We start from the raw sequence: 18,888 nt of genomic DNA on the forward strand, positions 1-18,888 counted from the left end.
CTTCGGCCCATCCGGGCCGGAGAATCGCGCGGGGGGGCCCGCCAACCGGCGCGGCGCAATTCCCGCCCCCGCCGAATCTCAGGTGCCGGAGACTTCGGCAACCGGCGGGGGCGGGATTCACGCCAGCCCCCGGCGATTCTCCGACACGGCGGGGGGGTCGGAGAATCTCGCCCCCTATCCTCATTCCATTGTAATTCCCTTTTCAGTTAAACACAATTGTTTCTGACCCAAGTTTCTCACTCTCAAATGGAGTATTAAATTCTATCATGTTATGATCACTACTTTCTTGGGGCTCTTTTACTTTGTGGTCATTTATTAAACATGCCTCATTACCCATTACCAGATCCAAGATAGCATGTTCCCTGGTTGACTCCATGACACATTGCTGTAGGAAACAAGTAGGTGCCCATAAATTTAACATGCGGAGGGGGGACTTCACTGGGAAAGTTGCGAGGCAGGTTTTTTACATAGAGGGTGTTGAGTGCCTGGAAGGCGCTGCCAGGGGGGGTTGTGGAATCAACGTTCAAAAGGAATTTCAACAAATACATGGATAGGATGTATATAGAGGGATACAGCACTAGGAAGTGCTGAGGGTTTTGGCCAAGGGTGGTATCATGACCGGTACAGGCTTGGAGGCCGAAGGGCCTGTTCCTATGCTGTATTGTTCTTTGTCAGCCGCTTCATGCCCTAAATTAGATGGGTGAATAGCTGGCAGTGAAGAGTGGGGAATTATAAAATAAATTGCTGGAGGATCAAGGCGTCCAGGCTTTGAGTATCAAGTAACTCATCAGTCAGCCAGATTGAAGTTTATCTAAGTAGTAAATGGAGTACAGCATCACTGAGCTTGCATATTCAGTGAGGACAAGCTCTGAACTAGTTATTACTGCATTAAAAGGATTAAGAAAACTGATACAAACGCAGACGCAGGACAGACGCAGGTGATGGATATTGTGTGACAAAGGTGTTGTAGGAAGTATCACACCTAAAGGAATTGCACGTACATGCAAGACATTGAATATATTACTGCTAAATCTCTCATGCCCTAGATCATGGTTAGGAAAAGAAAGTGACAGGTCCTTGAGCTATGTTTGTTCTAGCAGGCAGAAAGACAATGCAGCAACCCCATCTGAGGCAAGGAAACAAAGGCATTCTTGCACTGAATGCAGTGCCACATATAAAGCCAGTAAGAACAACAGTCATTGCTGTTTTAGCATTATCTTTTTAAAAATAAATTTAGAGTACCCAATTATTTTTTTCCAATCAAGGGGCATTTCAGTGTGGTCAATCCACCTTTGGGCTGTGGGTGTGAGACCCATGCAGAAATGGGGAGAATGTGCAAACTCCACACGGACAGTGACCCGGGGCTGGGATTGAAACCGGCTCCTTAGCCTATAGGCAGCTGTGCTAACCACTAAGCCAGGATGCCGTCCGCGGTTTCAGTATTATCAATAGGCATAACAGCGTTACCTATTCAAGGATTTTTTATATATATATGTTTACATATGTACAAGCATGTGTGCTGCACATTGCTTTTTAAACCAGGTAACATAATTGAGGGTATTTAGGGCAGCACGGTGGCGCAGTGATTAGCACTGCCACCTCACAGCGCTGAGAACACAGGTTCGATCACGGCACTGGGTCACTGTCCGCCTGGAGTTTGCACATTCTCCCCATGCCTGCGTGGGTCTCACCCCCACAGCCCAAAGATATGCAGGGTAGGTGGATTGGCCAGGCTAAATTGCCCCTTAATTGGAAAAAAATAATTGGGTGCTCTAAACTTATTTTAAGAAATAATTGGAGGCATTTCTCAGAATTAGTTACCTCTGAGGAAATCTTGTTAATAATCTTTACTTGTTAAAAAAATTAGCAACTTTCTATCAAGATACAAATTCTACCTAGCAACACTCAATCAACATGACTGGGAATATTTTTTACTTGAAATGGACATTACACAACCTATCAACCTGCAATTGAAGAAGAAATCATAGCAATGTTTTATCAGTAAACCACAGGATGTATCTTCACAATCCATTGCTGAATAATCATTCATTAACAACAGAGAAATAATGTGTTGGTGGTAGCCCTAATTATAGCATTACATCTCTGTCCCAGCAAATCAGACATTGATGAATGTGAAACCAAGCCTGATAGATATTAAAAATTTGCAATATGGCAAGCCACTAAACACCTTCCATAAAAATACAAACTGCACATTATAATCCACTGGGACAGCACTGGCTCTCTGAAAGAGCATTCCATCCTATCCCACTCCCCTGTCTTATCCCCCGAGCCATGCACATTCTTTCTTTTCCGATAGCAATCTAATTCCCCTTCGAATACCGCGATCGAATCTGCCTCCATCACCCTTTCAGGAAGTTTGTTCCAGACTCCAACCACCCTCTGGGTGAAAATTATTTTTCTCACATCACGGGCGCCCCGCGCCGGGCCGGAGAATCGCCGCAACCGCGCCACGCCGCCCCGAGATTCTCAGAGGTGCGGAGAATCAACGGCATTTGCGCCGGCTGCGGGCCGCAGTCCACGGCCGGACCGCTGATTCTCTGGCCTGGATGGGCCGAGCGGCCGCGCAGAAACGGCAGGGTCCCGCTGGCGCCGTTCACCCCTGGTCGTTGCCGGCGGGAACACTGCGCGAACACTTAATCTCCATTTAGGAGAATCGCGCCCCCCATCTCCTTTTGTCCATTATTTTGAATCTGTGCTGTTATGGGATTTTTTAAAGCAAAATGCTGTTTATTCTATGAACAAGTTAGCCTTTTTAAAACATACAGTGAATATCTTAGCAACCATCAATTCAAATACAACCCCCAAAGAATACAACACTAAGTAATCCTTTAAGCTTTCCTTTTAACATCCATAAATCTTAAAACACCTTTAACCAGAAGCACACCAGGTTAAAGTCACTACTGTTATTAGTTTTAAATCACCAGGATCGATTTACAGTCTTTAGGTTACAGAGAGAGACTCTAATACACCTTCTGGCTGTGACTGCAGCTATCCAGCTCTGAAAACGAAACGAAAACACACCCTGCAGCAGCCTAAAATGAAAGTAAAACGCTGACAGACAGCCCAGCTCCACCCACTCTCTGACATCACTGCAGTAATAAACACCCATTTTTTAAAGGTACTCTCACTACAGATACTTATATACTCACTCTATTATAAACACCCATTTCTTAAAGGTACTCTCACATGACAGTGCCCTGTAGTAAAACCTGAGCAGCACATTATTCAGAAGCTTGGACTCAATGGTAATAACACTGTTATGTTTTAACCGCCTAGTTGAATGCAGGCCAACTATTAGCGACAGGAAACAGTGATCCTCAAAAGAAAATTTGAAAGGAACGGTCAGTGCAAGGAGACTTTTATGTTTCAGTTCTGACAAGATGATTCTAAACCAACGACTTGGAGAACATATTTTTTTTACAATCTAGCTACCAGTTAAAGTTGTTACAAAGTGTAACAATGCGGGTACCCAATAGGAATCCCAGGTTAGCCTGTGGTCCAATGTAGTAATGTGCGAAGCACAAAAGTGTCAGTTCAAGTGTTTCTGGACAATATTGCTCACATACTTATTTCCCAATATAAACTGAATCATCCAGGTAGGAGCTATGCAAGTTCAAGCTGCTTCCTCACAAAGGGGAAGAAAACTAGAATTAAATTAATGTGGAAATAACGCAAGCCGTTCGTCTATACTTCCTGGAAACTAGGTGAGGAACAGTTGGTGAGCTTTGGTTACCACCTATCCACACAGTAACATATATTAGATTTGGTCCAAGAAAGAAGGACAAAAATGGGAGGGGAAAATGTAAAGTGAATGTCAAAGGAATAAGATTTATATCTAACAGAAAATGAAAGATGACACTTTGAATCACGGGGCTGGCTCGAATACAGCCAATAGCATTCAATGTGGCGGAAGACATTGATGATGATGATGGTATGTTACTGCCTTATGGCCCTTCCGAAGTCCCACCTCATCCTCACACAATGTCCAAACTGCAGGAGGTGTAACCATGGGCCTCTTGCTTTACATTCAAAAGCTCCTGTCACTTTCAAGGCACATGGAGGTGTCTGGCTACAATGTGGCACAGTGTGTTGCATAGATTTTGCAGCCCATCCTTTCCACCCTGGAAGTGCTGGTCATCTCCATGACTGCACTGGCAGACACAGCCGTGATGCAGTGTCTGGTGACTGCTGTCTCAACTTCCACTGCAGCATTGGCAGAAGTCACCCAATGTCTCAGTGCTGCAATGGAAGTTGAATGAAATGAATGAAAATGAAAATCGCTTATTGTCACAGGTAGGCTTCAAATGAAGTTACTGTGAAAAGCCCCTAGTCGCCACATTTTGGCGCCTGTTCGGGGAGGCCGGTACGGGAATTGAACAATGCTGCTGGCCTGCCTTGGTCTGCTTTAAAAGCCAGCTATTTAGCCCAGTGTGCTAATCCAGCCCCAGTTCAGACTCAAGTTACAAGATCTATACTTGCTGCTTTGCAGGCTCAGGCACCTGCCATCATGGGTGCAGATCTCAGTGCTCAAGGGGCTGTAGGTCTTGTGGCTGTCCAGCAATCTGTATTCTAACAGATTACTTTGATGCTAAAGTGCCTCCCTGAGGAAGGGGCTGTGGCACCATGCAATATGAACCTGCTGTCCTCTCTAAGGTTCAGAGCATTTGAGTTCCCGCCATTTTACTCCACCAGTTCCTCTGCTACGACTCTCCTGCTAGACCAGCTCAGACTCCTGCTGCCATGCTGAGGTCTTACAATCTGAAGCCACACACTGAAGGCTTAGGGTTGCTCAAAGTTGTTTTGCAAGGTCATCTGTGACCTCCCTCATACAAAAATCATGCCTTTCCACAAACCATACTACGGACATGGGCAAAGGAGCACTAGGTAATTCACTTCTGTTTGTACAATTGGAACCGCTTTTGGATAAGATGTTAATAAGGTTTTGTGGCTGTTCTTTATTGTAGGATGATAGCCAATGGGTTGATGTGATGGGACATTTTAGAAGGATGTAAAAGTGGGAAATGGTGGCTCCAAGCTTGTCAAGGGAAGTAGCTTCATTGAAAAGAGTCAGAGAAAGCGCTCTGTGACACCCTCTCCAGAGCAAGGGGATCCGGGATGCATTCTTTCTGCCTCCTTCTCTTCCTCTTCTTTCTCCTCCTACACTGAGGCGGCCTCTGGACTCCTAGGGACAATGGCTGTGTCCTGATGGTGGCAGATTTTAAGGATGACCATGATAAATTTCAAAACCCACTCCGGCGCATGCTGGAGGGCTCTGCCCCCCAGATTGGACAAGGCAGTGAAACTGCTGCTCGCACAAGCCAACTATCTGCCCCACAATGTTTCTCATGGTTTCTTGGTTCTCATCATTTTCCCACTGCCCTTGTGTGATCGGGTAATTCAGGAGTTTATCAGCCACATATGCAGGGGGTAGCTTTTGTCCCTGAAGAGCCAGCTTCTTGGCCTCCATGAAGGCCTGAAGATAGTGGGCATGGCTGATTGGCACATAATGAATGCATCCTGATGTTGTTAGGATAAGGGAAATTCACGAAAATGAACTATTGAGTGGCCGCACACCAGCTGCAAATTTATAGCAACGTAGCTCTTATGCTAACTGTACTTCTTTTCATTGACATTATGGGCCCACAGAGTCACTTGCATGGCACCCTGAATCCATGTGCATAAGAACATAAGAACTAGGAGCAGGAGTAGGCCATCTGGCCCCTCGAGCCTGCTCCTCCATTCAATGAGATCATGGCTGATCTTTTGTGGACTCAGCTCCACTTTCCGGCCCGAACACCATAACCCTTAATCCCTTTATTCTTCAAAAAACTATCTATCTTTATCTTAAAAACATTTAATGAAGGAGCCTCTACTGCTTCACTGGGCAAGGAATTCCATAGATTCACAACCCTTTGGATGAAGACGTTTCTCCTAAACTCAGTCCTAAATCTACTTCCCCTTATTTTGAGGCTTTGCCCCCTAGTTCTGCTTTCACCCGCCAGTGGAAACAACCTGCCCGCATCTGTCCTGTCTATTCCCTTCATAATCTTATATGTTTCTATAAGATCCCCCCTCATCCTTCTAAATTCCAACGAGTACAGTCCCAGTCTACTCAACCTCTCCTCCTAATCCAACCCCTTCAGCTCTGGGATTAACCTAGTGAATCTCCTCTGCACACCCTCCAGTGCCAGTACGTCCTTTCTCAAGTAAGGAGACCAAAACTGAACACAATACTCCAGGTGTGGCCTCACTAGCACCTTATACAATTGCAGCAGAACCTCCCTAGTCTTAAACTCCATCCCTCTAGCAATGAAGGACAAAATTCCATTTGCCTTCTTAATCACCTGTTGCACCTGTAAACCAACTTTTTGCGACTCATGCACTAGCACACCCAGATCTCTCTGCACAGCAGCATGTTTTAATATTTTATCATTTAAATAATAATCCCTTTTGCTGTTATTCCTACCAAAATGGATAACCTCACATTTGTCAACATTGTATTCCATCTGCCAGACCCTAGCCCATTCACTTAGCCTATCCAAATCCCTCTGCAGACTTCCAGTATCCTCTGCACTTTTTGCTTTACCACTTATCTTGGTGTCGTCTGCAAACTTGGACACATTGCCCTTGGTCTCCAACTCCAAATCATCTATGTAAATTGTGAACAGTTGTGGGCCCAACACTGATCCCTGAGGGACAGCACTAGCTACTGATTGCCAACCAGAGAAACACCCATTAATCCCCACTCTTTGCTTTCTATTAATTAACCAATCCTCTATCCATGCTACTACTTTCCCCTTAATGCCATGCATCTTTATCTTATGCACTTTCATCCAGTTTGTCTCTGCTGAGCGGGGAAAATGATGTACTCTTGTCTACTGGAATAGATGGCCTCCATGACCTCCCAGATGCCTTAAGAATAGGTTACTGAGAAATGTTCCAGCAGGGCCATCATTGCCTTAATATGAAGCTCTAGGTCAGATTGTAGGGTTGCGATATAGTTCAGTGACCATCGCCTTGTTGAAACTGAGTCACATCAGGTATTGCTCCTTGGTCAGAGAAAGTGGTAACGGAAAACCCTTGGTGGGCAGGGCCATCTGTGAGAACCCTCTTCTTCATCCCCACATTGCAGCCGTAACTTCTCTTGCTGGTCATGTTGCAGATTCAAAGCTTCTGCAAATACAGGCCTCCGACCTCAGCACAAAAACTCTAGTGCTCTTACCTCCAGCCATGAACAGTTACGAAAATGATTTACCGACTGCAAACTGAATTGTTGTTTTTAATCTGTTATTTGAAAAAATACTTCTTCTTCCTTTCACTCCCTCTAAGGATCATTCCCCCCACAGAGGCTGGGTGATTGATCATCTCCCAAATCTCATTCTGTAACAGTCAGACACATTCCTGGGTTGCTTGGGGCTACCACTGCATCCACATTGGGAATTGCTTAATTTTCTTTTGGAATCTTGTCATACTAATTCATTTGACAAGAAAACTCGTCATGTAGCAATTCACACAGAGAAGGTCCATGTCTTGTACTTGTAACAGTCCTATCCCAACGTTTCCACATATTTGACACTTTTATAAGAAAAAAATGCTTTAACAACTGCTTACCTTTCACATTGCTTCTCTAAGATTAAATTTAAAAAAGGTAGTTTTCATTCTGGTTTAGACTTAAAAAAAAATAAATTTAGAGTACCCAATTTATTTTTTACAATTAAGGGGCAATTTAGTGTGGCCAATCCACCTAGCCTGCACATCTTTGGGGTGAAACCCACGCAAACACAGGGAGAATGTGCAAACTCCACACGGACAGTGACCTAGAGCCGGGATCGAACCTGGGACCTCGGCGCCATGAGGCAGCAGGGCTAACCCACTGTGCCACCATGCTGCCCTATTCTGGTTTAGACTGGATGCACGGATGTGAGCTTGAGGAGGTTTTGCAGAAAATGGATATTACAATGGGTTGAGGATTCAACTTAAAACAAATGATGGAACATGCAACACATTTTCCTGTATTACAGCAGTTTTACACCATATTATTCTGGAAACTTTTGAAATTTAAAAAATGCAATATAGTTCTATTTTACAAGTGACACAAGTACACCACACATTGATTAGACTAGGGAGACACTCATAACTCACTGACAGCTATGACACATACTACGCAAGGCATAAAAGAGCTGCAAATCAAATTCGATATTTTTTTAAAGAAAACATTTTTTTAGAAAACGTTTTGTTGAAGCATTTGTAATTTTCACAGTTTAACAAATTAACATTCTAAACAGCCTAGTGGCCCGACACACGCAACAATATTACAATAACATAACCAACTCCCCCACGCCCTAGCTCCTAACTACCCGTATATTAGATTCCCTGTCTCTTATTTTACACTGCCATGCCTCTCATTCCCCCCCCCCTTCCTCCTCTCCCCTCTTTCTGCTGATGTTCAGTTTTCCTTAAAAAAAGTCGCTGAACAGCTGCCATCTCCAAGCAAACCCCTGAATTGAACCTCTCAAGCCGAACTTAATCTTCCCCCCCCCGAATCCTCCGATATCCTAAATATTGCCATTACTGGACTCGGAGTCACCCTCCCTTTCAGGACCTCTGACATGACGTCCGCAAATCCCTGCCAGAATCCCCTCAACTTCGGACATGCCCAGAACATGTGTACATGATTCGCCGGGTTTCCCTCACAGCGTCTGCACCTGTCCTCCACTTCTTCAAAAAACCTATCAACCGGGCCACAGTCAAATGAGCCCTGTGGACCACCTTGAACTGGATCAGGCTAAGCCTGGCACATGACGAGGATGAATTGATGCTCTTCAAGGCCTTTTCCCATATCCAACATCCAACTCCCCTCCCACTTCCTCTTCACCTCCCCGATTGGGACCCCTTCCCACTCCATCAACTCCTTGTATATCTCCGAGACCCTCTCCTCCCCAACTCACGTTTTTGACATCACCTTATCCTGTAATCCCCTTGGGGAAGGTGAGGAAAGCTTGGAACCTGCCTCCGGACAAAGTCCCGTACCTGTAAGTACCAAAATCCGTTCCCACCCGGCAACTCAAACGCCTCCTCTAATCTCTCCCAGCTCGGGAAACCCTCCTCAATGAAGAGATCCCCAAATCTCTCAATCCCTGCCCGCTGCCACCTCCTAAAGCTCCCGTCCAGTCCCCCCGGAACAAACCAGTGATTATCACAGATCAGTGACCACACTGATGCCCCCTCCAACCTCATGTGCTGTCTCCATTGTCCCCACACCCTCAGGGCTGCCACCACCACCGGGCTCAAATTCAATATTTTAATGGATAACTACTGTGTGCTTCTTTTAGGCGGAGGAATCCGAATTGTACATTTTTACCGGATTACCATTTTCTTTTGCTAATTGACATAAGTTACTCACCTTCTGATAACCGTTCCTTCCAGCCTTGGGCTGCAGAAGTAAAGAATTCATTATTCAGTGCTGAGGTGCTCAAACGCATCAAACCATCTGTACCCACCTACAGGAAAAATTAAAACACATTGGATCAAAAGTATTCCCCGTGTCTGCGTGGGTCTAACCCCACAACCCAAAGATGTGCAGGATAGATGGATTTGCCACACTAAATTGACCTTAATTGTAAAAATAAATAAAAAAAAGTATTGCAAAGGCAGTCACATGTACATTCTGGAGAAGGAGCCTCGGTGTATAACCGCTGTATTTATCCAGGGCAGATAAAAAATTAAAAACGCAGGAGGTGAACGTTGACTTTGGTGGCAATGCAAAACAGCTAATAGTAATTCGTCCGCAAATTTCACACACTGCCCGACTTTATTTTCTATTCTCTTCAAAGGGAAAAAAATGGGCAGGGTGTGAAACATACTGTCGGTTGAATCTCGCTTATATTACACACTACTGCCAAAGTCAATGGGCGAAATTCTCCGTTTCATAAACTAGGGCTGGATCCTCCATCTCGGCAGCCAGCCAATGGGATTTCCCATTGTGGGCACCCCCACACCGTCGGGAAATCTGCCCCACTGCCGGTGAAACAGAGAATCCAGACGTATGTGCTCCTGCTAGCGCAGAATCAGAACATTTTTGCATTGCCGCTAGGAGCGCTGGGGAGGCCAAGAAGATGGCTGCCAAAAAACCTGTACCAGGCTGCCATCATGTGGACATCCACGGGATGTTTGACGCAGTTGAGCAGAGGAGGGACACCCTATTCACCAGGGTGGGGCGGAGACACCAGCCAGCCATAATGAATCAAGCCTGGGACAAGGTGGCAGAGGCAGTGAGTGCTTGCAGCCTTACCAAGAGGACCGGCATGCAATACACGAAGAAGATGAATAATCACCTTTGAGCAGCTTTGGTGATTAACCACCTGTGTGAGCCTGGCATCACTTCTATCCTTGATCCCTGACATCTGCCCCTAAACCCTTATATGTCAGTAACACTCCACCTACCAACATGTCCCTCAGGAACCTCCAACACGTGCACTGCCCTCTTTGGCCAGGCACCTTGCCCAATATGCCACCAGTTAGAAACCCCTTCCATAAAACTGGTGTGCTGACATCTCACTATGTCCTTTCTGTGTCCCCAAGGATAAAGCGAGGCAATAACGAAGGGAGCATCAGAAGAAGGGCGAAGGCATGCCGGAGCTATGCGTGCTCAACCCCTTTGAAAAATGGGCCATGGAACTTGTGGGGGAGATTGAAGAGCTGAGTGGTGATATGGAGTTCGGCATGCGCCATGGAAATGAGGGTCCAATATAACTTTATCCAGATGTTCTATCTCAAGTGAGTCTTTCATCTTCCACATTCCTGACCCCCCCAAGAGCTGACCCCATGTCCTTTGTCTTAATAATAATAATAAATAATAATAATCTTTATTGTCACAAGTAGGCTTACATTAACACTGCAATGAAGTTATTGTGAAAAGCCCCTAGTCGCCACATTCCGGCACCTGTTCGGGTACACAGGGGGAGAATTCAGAATGTCCAATTTACCTAACAGCATGTTTTTCAGGACTTGTGGGGAGGAAACCAGAACACCTGGAGGAAACCCACCCACGTAGACACGGGGAGAACGTGCAGACTCCACACAGACAGTGACCCAAGCCAGGAATTGAACCTGGGACACTGGAGCTGTGAAGCAACTGTACTACCATGTTGATCTTGCAGGATCCTCACCAGATGACGCCAAGCCATCCGGGGTCGCAGCACCCTCCTCCAGACCCTCCTGATACAGAGCTTCGGGGATGACAAAGACTTCTCGGTGCTGTGATCAACAGCACCATCTATCAGCACAGAAACTATCACCTTGATGGGACATGTTAGTGGTCAGGCTCCAGGGTCACTCTTTAGTGAACACCACACACATGCTGCAGTCAATCAGGTGGAGAAAGGGACTTCCAAGGGAGCGGCAGGTCGGAAGGCTGCCTGATCCCAGGGAACAGTTGCCCCCAAGACAGATGTCACACCTCTGGAAAAGATGATCCCATCACTGATGCAGTTTCAGAGTTTACAGGGGGAGATGTCAGCAACATTCCAGTGCTTGTATAACAGTTGGAGGAGTTCGGGCTCGGCTTCAGGCACAGGAGATGGTGCCAGCAATGCATGGAACCAAGTCCAACACTGAAAGGGCGGCTTTGCGGTGGAAGGCCTGGAGCTAGAAATCAAAGCCAAATGTCAGGACGTCCAAGGCTTGGGTCACACTGTGCTGTCCATGGCTGAGGTGCAGGACAGGCGGGCCCAACCTCAGGCGGACATGCCCCAGGTGCACATGGACATTGCTGCGGCTCTCCAGAGTGTTGCCCACTCACAAAGGGTCATGGCTGAGGGCACTGAGAGCATTGGCCGGGTTGACCATAACCAGTCACAGAGGGAAATGACCGAGACAATGAGGGGAATGGCTGACTCGCTGAGAGACATGTCCCAGTCACAGAGGGGGACATGACTCACTCGCTGAGGGACATGTCCCAGTCACAGAGCACCATGGCTGTGGGCATCGACACCATGGTTCAGACCAGGGCAGGCCTGCAGGACTGGCAGTGCCAGATAACATTGAGGCCTCTGGAGCTCACTCTGGCTGCCCCTCCGTCCCATGAAGAAGCCTGGGGGCCAGCGAGCATCTAGAGGGAGGAGGAAGGAATGGGGCCCTTCTGAATTCCCCCCACCTGACAGTGGCACATCTGATCGGCAGCTGGCAAAACAGGGTGACATGTCATGTCACATGGCGACATGTGTGCCATCAATAACCCCTGAAACTGGGGCATTCCAGCGATGACGCAAATCCAGCAGCCAGGGCATGGTTTAGCACACTGTGCTAAATCGCTGGCTTGTAAAGCAGACCAAGGCAGGCCAGCAGCACGGTTCAATTCCAGTACCAGCCTCCCGGAACAGACGCCGGAATGTGGCGACAAGGGGCTTTTCACAGTAACTTCATTTGAAGTTTACTTGTGACAATAAGCGATTTTCATTTCATTTCATTCTGGTGGACCTGGCCCAGGTTAAAGTGAATGTTGACAACTGCCTGGATGAATAGGATATCTGTGACATCTCGGATGCACATATGCGTGGATATTTGCAAAATCCTGCACAAGGAGCAGCATGGTGACGCTGGGGACCCGGGTTCGATCCCGGTCCCAGGTCACTGCCCGTGTGGAGTTTGCATATTCACCCCGTGTCTGTGTGGGTATCACACCCACAACTCAAGAAGATGTGCAGGGTGAGTGAATTGGCCACACTAAATTGCCCCTTAATTGGCAAAAAATTATATTTGGGTACACTAAAAAAATTTTTTAAAAATCCCGCACATGTCCCCACTCGAGCCCTGGAAGGAGCCAGATGCATAGAAGTTGACGGCAACCACCAGATGGCAGGTGAGCAATCATCTGGCACAGGTCGTGCACGGACTCTTTGGTGAGGAGGAGTCGACAGCAGCACACGTGGTCATGCAGGTCCTCGAAGGACAAGTGCCGATGGTAGAAACATAGCCTGATGTGTCACCGCCTTCGTGCTTCCTCATCGGCCTGGAGGTCAGCTGACACTTGAGCCTCACCGGCTAGCCCCTGATGTTCCGGGCAGGCTCCTGTCGTACAGGGTCTTCCCTGGGACTCTTGCCACCATGCATCCACTACGGCAGCAGCGACCAGGTAGAGAGCTAGCATGGCAGGCTGAGTTCAAAATTCCATTTCTGTGTGGCGGGAGGGGGAGAAACAGAGACTGTCAGGCAGGTGGGACCACCCTTGCCATTTAGAGTGGTGGGCTTCTGTTATTTGGGAATCCAGGTGGCACGGGAATGGGAGACACTACATAAGCTAAATCTGACCCAGCTAGTGGAGCAAATGAAGGAGGACTTTAGAAGGTGGGACATGCTCCCGCTGTCACTGGCGGGGAGGATACAGACCGTGAAAATGATGGTCCTCCCCAGATTTCTGTTTGTTTTCCAATGCCTCCCCATCTTTATCCCAAGGGCCTTTTTAAAACGGGTAAACAAGGTGATTTTGGGTTTTGTGTGGGCGGGTAAAACCCCGCGAGTGAAGAAAGTGTTGCTGGAGTGTAGTTGAGGGGAGGGTGGGCTAGCGCTGCTGAACTTTAGCAACTATTACTGGACGGCAAATATAGCCATGATTAGGGAGTGGGTAGTTGGGGGGTGGTCGGTGTGGGAGCGAGTGGAAGCGGCATTGTGTAAGGACACAAGTCTGGGGGCATTGATAACAGCACATCTGCTGTTCTCGCCGGTGACGGTAGCCTGGATGAGCAAGTTTTTGGGGTAGAGGACAGGTGTGTGAGGGGGCCAGCAAATCATGTCCGTATGTTTTGAGCATGCCCGAAGCTTAGGGGATTCTGGCAGAGTTTTGCAGATGTCATGTCCACGGTACTAAAAACACGGGTGGTGCCGAGTCCAGAGTAGGCGATTCTTCGGAGTGTCGGAAGATCCGGGAGACCAGGGGGTGAGAGAGGCTGATATCTTGGCCTTTGCCTCCCTGGTAGCCCGGAGATGATATTGCTAGCGTAGAGGGACTCGAAGCCCCTGAAATTGGAGACCTGGGTTAGCAACATGCTGTGTTTCTCAGTCTTGAGAAAATCAAGTTCACCCTAAGAGGGTCCAAGCTAGAGTTGGTCCGGAGGTGGTAGCCGCCTGTCGACTTCTTCGGGGAAAATGAACTGTCAGCAAAGGCAAAACATTTTAAAGGGGGGGGGGGGGGGGGAAGTTAGGCTATTTTCTGTTTAGGGTAGGATGGGCTTGTTAGGGTATAGAGAGGATTTATGCAATATGTTTATATTTGGAGTTGCATTGTTCCCCCACCCCCCAGTGATCTCTGGCCCGGATGGGCCGAGCGGCCGTAAAAAAAAAACCTGAGTCCCGCCGGCACTGTTCTAACATGCTCTGAGCCGGCGGGACCTCTGTGTTGAAGGGTAGGGTGGCGGCCTGTGGGGGGGTTCAACCTCGGGGTGGGAGCTTCCGATGTGGCCTGGCCCCCTGTAGGGGCCAGAATTGCTGATCCTGGGGCTGTGTTGACGCCGTCGAGAAACGTGACGGCTTTCCGACGGTGTCAACACTTAGCCTCAGGATCAGAGAATCCCGCCCCATGTACTTGACACTGTAGCCCTGTCCCCATCAGTGACTTTCACCCGGCCCTTGGTGTGCAAATCCTCTGTCCTCACTGCCTGTCCCTATAAAATGGTCAACAACAGGTGTTAGTGATGAGCTCTGTGGTCCCTGTCCTGGTTCTCCCAGTGGGGTCGACTGTGGGTATCCTCATTGATGAGCCTTGTGCCTCTTCACCAGAATGTTGGAGCTGGTGTGTGGTGGAGATGGTTATACTGTACAGACATGCGGCTCTAAGCTAAAAGACTGGTGCAGACAGGTCTTACAGATGGGGGTCACTGTGGGTTGTGTGCCTTTGCTGGAGCTTGGCTGCAGTGCGATATGGAGCCTGTGTTTAACACAGAAGTTGTGACAAGGAGTTGTTCAGGTTTCCTGGGTGGTCTGGGATCCATACACTTATACCGTGTGAGACCAATGGGGCATGTTTCACCTTGCAGTGCTGGAGAATTCACTTGGTTCTTCGGAGTGGGAAAGCTGATAGCCTTAGTAGTGAGGCTGCTACTCTGCGAGGAGCTGTGTGCCAGGGAGGGTTCCAGCAGCCACCGGTGACTGTGTCCTTTATGTGGGTTATCTCTGTTAATTTCTTGCTTCCTCTGCTGTGGAGCTGTGCATCTAAGGAGTGCAATGAGGCGTCCCAACACCTGGTGGTCCGGCGATTGAGCATGGCCACGCCCATCCCCCTGATCATACTGCGGATACATGGGAGTTTGCAGATGGGTGGGTAAATGGATCTCTACATGATCAGGAGACCTCAGAGCATTTCAAAGATATTGGCAGCAGTCAACAGTTTGATCAGTCACTAAGTAACACCAAGCGGGTGAGTTGCTAGTCTTTTATGGCAACAGTGGATTCAGCCATGGCATCCCAATCCCGAGTCCACATCCTTGACACGAAAGCGGTCCCCACTTGTACCAGAGATCCAGGCACACACCCCAGCAAGCCTGAATACAATGAAAAAGGTACTTACCTCCTTGCTCCCTCTCAAAGGCCATGGCTCCAGGATCCCATTTGTAAATACATGCACCAAATCACACCTGCTTGACTCCGACGAGGAGGGATGGAACATAATGGGGAGGAGAGGGAGTTGGAGATTCGGGCTTCCAGCCCGTCAATCACATTCAAATAAATACATAGGAGCTGTTTGCATGTTCCCGCCGATGCGAGGTGGGAAGCCCGCTACGGCAGGCGGGGTGGGACCCGGGACTGGGGACGTGTCTGCTGCCCGGTGCTGATCCTGTTATTGGCACAATCTTAGTGGCGGGGTGTGGAGAATCCCACCCAATGTTTAATTTCAGTTTATATTTTCAAACCTCAAATGGTGTTTTCTGATCATCAGGCTCCTCCACCGTCATCAGATGTGAAATCACACAGCATTTAACCTACTAGTCCAACAGGCACCTTAGATATTTACTATACATGTTCGGTGAATTTGGTTTCGCCAGCCAGAGCACTGAGAATCAAACCCACAATGTCCATTGCAAAACAGAAGAAAAATGGTCTAATCATGGAACACACCCAATGACATGTTGGATTAAAGCAACAGTCAAGCATTCCTGATGACCACTTAAACTAACATTAGGATCTTTGTGCATGCTAAAGACATCAGAAACTGGGCAATGCATGCAATGAGCATACTCTACTCACTTTTCTGGTTCCTTTCGCTAATGTTATGGTCAGTAATTTTTATTTATTTTATTTTGATAAATTTAGAGTACCCAATTCATTTTTTCCAATTAAGGGGCAATTTAGTGTGGCCAATCCACCTACCTGGCACATCTTTTGGGTTGTGGGAGCAAACCCACGCATACACGAGAATGTGCAAACCCCACACGGACAGTGACCCAGAGCTGGGATCGAACTTGGGACTTATGGTCAGTAATGAGACCGCACAAGGCCAACATTCTACTGTTTCTGGTCTCTGCTGACCCATGATTAGCGCCCTCCTATTCCTCAGACCAAACAGCCAGCCCACATTGGTTTAGGGGAATCCAGCATGCTGCCTCACAAAATCCGACAGGCAGCTGCGGCTCACCGGAATCATTCAGGTAAAGCCCATGCCCAGTTTCAAACGAGCCTCCGGTGAAAGCGTGTGAGGGCTTTGGAACTGGGAGCACATAACATCAGATCTTCGCTGCATCCTTCATTTTCTTTACAGTTGTTGGTGTTCATGCTGTGGGTATGGTTGGTAAGTCTCTGGAAAGGTTAACATTTGGGTCAGGGATCCTCTGGCAGAGCATAGCACTTGTGTGGTCTGGATCTTTGGTTTGGAATTGCCCTTTCTCTCTTCTCAAATCTGACGGATCCACTGTGTTTGCATGTATGTTTCCCCAAAATCTTTCCCATCTCTTCTGTTTTTTTAATTCTCATGCTTTGGATGGACATGGACCTCGTGTGCCTTCTTGGCCCCTAACATTTACACATTCTTTTGTTCATTTATAGATCTCCATTAACTCAATGATTTTCTTTTATATTACATCAAAGTTTCTCTATTCGCTGTTTAAAGTCCCTTTAACACATTCACTTCCTCTGTGATTGGTATAACTGTTGGTTCTCGTCTGACATCATCTTACCTATCACATTTCCCTCTCTTTCTACAACCACCTTCTAAAATGATGATGTGTCTTAGCAGTCAGTCTGTTGAAGTTTACCAACCCAAAATGCCATTTTTTCCTTTATAGATACTGACTGACTTGTTTTGTACTTTCATAATTTTCTGGTATCTTTCCCCACACAAAGTTGTCTCTAGTCTGGTAGCTGTCATGTCTTGACTCATGCCCCAACAAATATCGTAGAACTTTTCAAATATGGCAATTTTCCCTCAGTTTTGCATTTGCCTTGTTTAAACTGCAGTTCCAATCTGGGGGCCAAAGGCAACAGCCGATGAGTAAATTTGCAAGAGTAACTTTGGACAGGGAAATCAAATCATGTTATGAGATGGTGTTTTGTGCTTCTGAAGCCGTTTACCCTGACTCCTTCATGCTACTGGGCTGCATTTGAGTGCAGCACTTTTCTCTAGGGCGGCACGGTAGCACAGTGGTTAGTACTGTCACTTCACAGCTCCAGAGTCCCAGGTTCGATTCCCGGCTTAGGTCACTCTCTGTGCGGAGTCTGCAAGTTCTCCCCGTGTCTGCGTGAGTTTCCTCCGGGTGCTCCGGTTTCCCCCCACAGTCTAAAGACGTGCAGGTTAGGTGGATTGCCATGCTAAATTGCTCTTAGTGTCCAAAAGGGGTTGGGTGGGGTTGCTGGGTTACGGGTATGGAGCGGAGGTGTGTACTTAAGTGGGGTAGCCTTTCCAAGGGCCGGTGCAGACTTGATGGGCCGAATGGCATTCTTCTGCACTGTAAATTCTCTGTGTCTAGGTGGAATCTGATGAGTTCAGTCGAATTGTATTCCGATGATTTGAGGACAAACACCTGCCTTAAAGTGGAAAGTATCATCAATATAGAACCAACAAGGCAGACCAGTAAGCTATGCACCTCTCTTCTAGAAAAAGCCAGCAACAAAGAGGCTCAAATCGAGGGGCTACTTCTTAGCCCCTCAGCTGTCATTTTGCTGATTGGTTAATATATTTAATGACTCAGAGGAACCCCTGCAATCAGGAGCCAACCAAACCTGGTCTACCTCGCCTACTTGGCTGTGCCCCAGTCACCTCAGGATCATGCTGGCCTCTGCAAAACCATTATGCAGAAGTGGGGATATAGCCAAACAAATTCTGTCAACTGTGACTGTGGAGAGGCATCTCAAGTGATGAAACAGTTCCAAGAATGCCCTCTACTACCACAGTCCTGAAAATCGAGCCAGAGCCTGTGAGGAACAGTGGTGAAGGAGGGTGTAGTAACATTACAAGAGCAGAAGACAAACCAGTTGCTCACGTGGGTTCTAGCATTTGGTGGGCAAAAACAAGAGCTCTATTTCTATTGATTGACTATATACCAACCTGTCTGTCCACCTCGGGAAGCAGGAAAAGCAGTCGTTGCTGGAAGTCTCCAGGGAAAACAGAAAACGTGTGCTTATTTATAAGAGCCCGCAAGTTTGTATTTACAAGAATGGAGTCTGGTGTCTCCACATCAATGTCAGTGGCTTTTGTCCTTTTCAGTTGTCCTAAAAGTTAAACAAAGAATGAAAATGAATTTCATACCTCAGAGCTATAAGTTAAGAGTATTCTCAATTCCTTTACACTCAATGAGCTTAGTATTTCAGAATACCAGTTTAAAGCTTTTAAGATAATATCTGAATGCAAGTTTAAGTCACTGACCTGATTTTATGAATTCCTGC

The 18,888-nt window shown here is 47.2% G+C and overlaps 1 protein-coding gene across 10 annotated transcripts in view; it reads right to left on the reverse strand.

Moving 5' to 3' along the window:
* Nucleotides 1–18,888, reverse strand: part of asxl2 (ASXL transcriptional regulator 2) — a 430,279-nt gene that overhangs the window by 38,346 nt on the left and 373,045 nt on the right. For all 10 annotated transcript variants that reach the window (XM_072498977.1, XM_072498968.1, XM_072498970.1 and 7 more), the window contains 2 exons: nucleotides 18,551–18,714; nucleotides 9,425–9,521 (listed from right to left, as the gene is read on the reverse strand). In XM_072498977.1, coding sequence (XP_072355078.1) covers nucleotides 9,425–9,521; nucleotides 18,551–18,714 — 261 coding nt within the window. The remainder of the gene's footprint in view (nucleotides 1–9,424; nucleotides 9,522–18,550; nucleotides 18,715–18,888) is intronic.

Source organism: Scyliorhinus torazame, chromosome 4, assembly GCF_047496885.1.
Source record: "Scyliorhinus torazame isolate Kashiwa2021f chromosome 4, sScyTor2.1, whole genome shotgun sequence".
Classification (NCBI taxonomy): domain Eukaryota; kingdom Metazoa; phylum Chordata; class Chondrichthyes; order Carcharhiniformes; family Scyliorhinidae; genus Scyliorhinus; species Scyliorhinus torazame.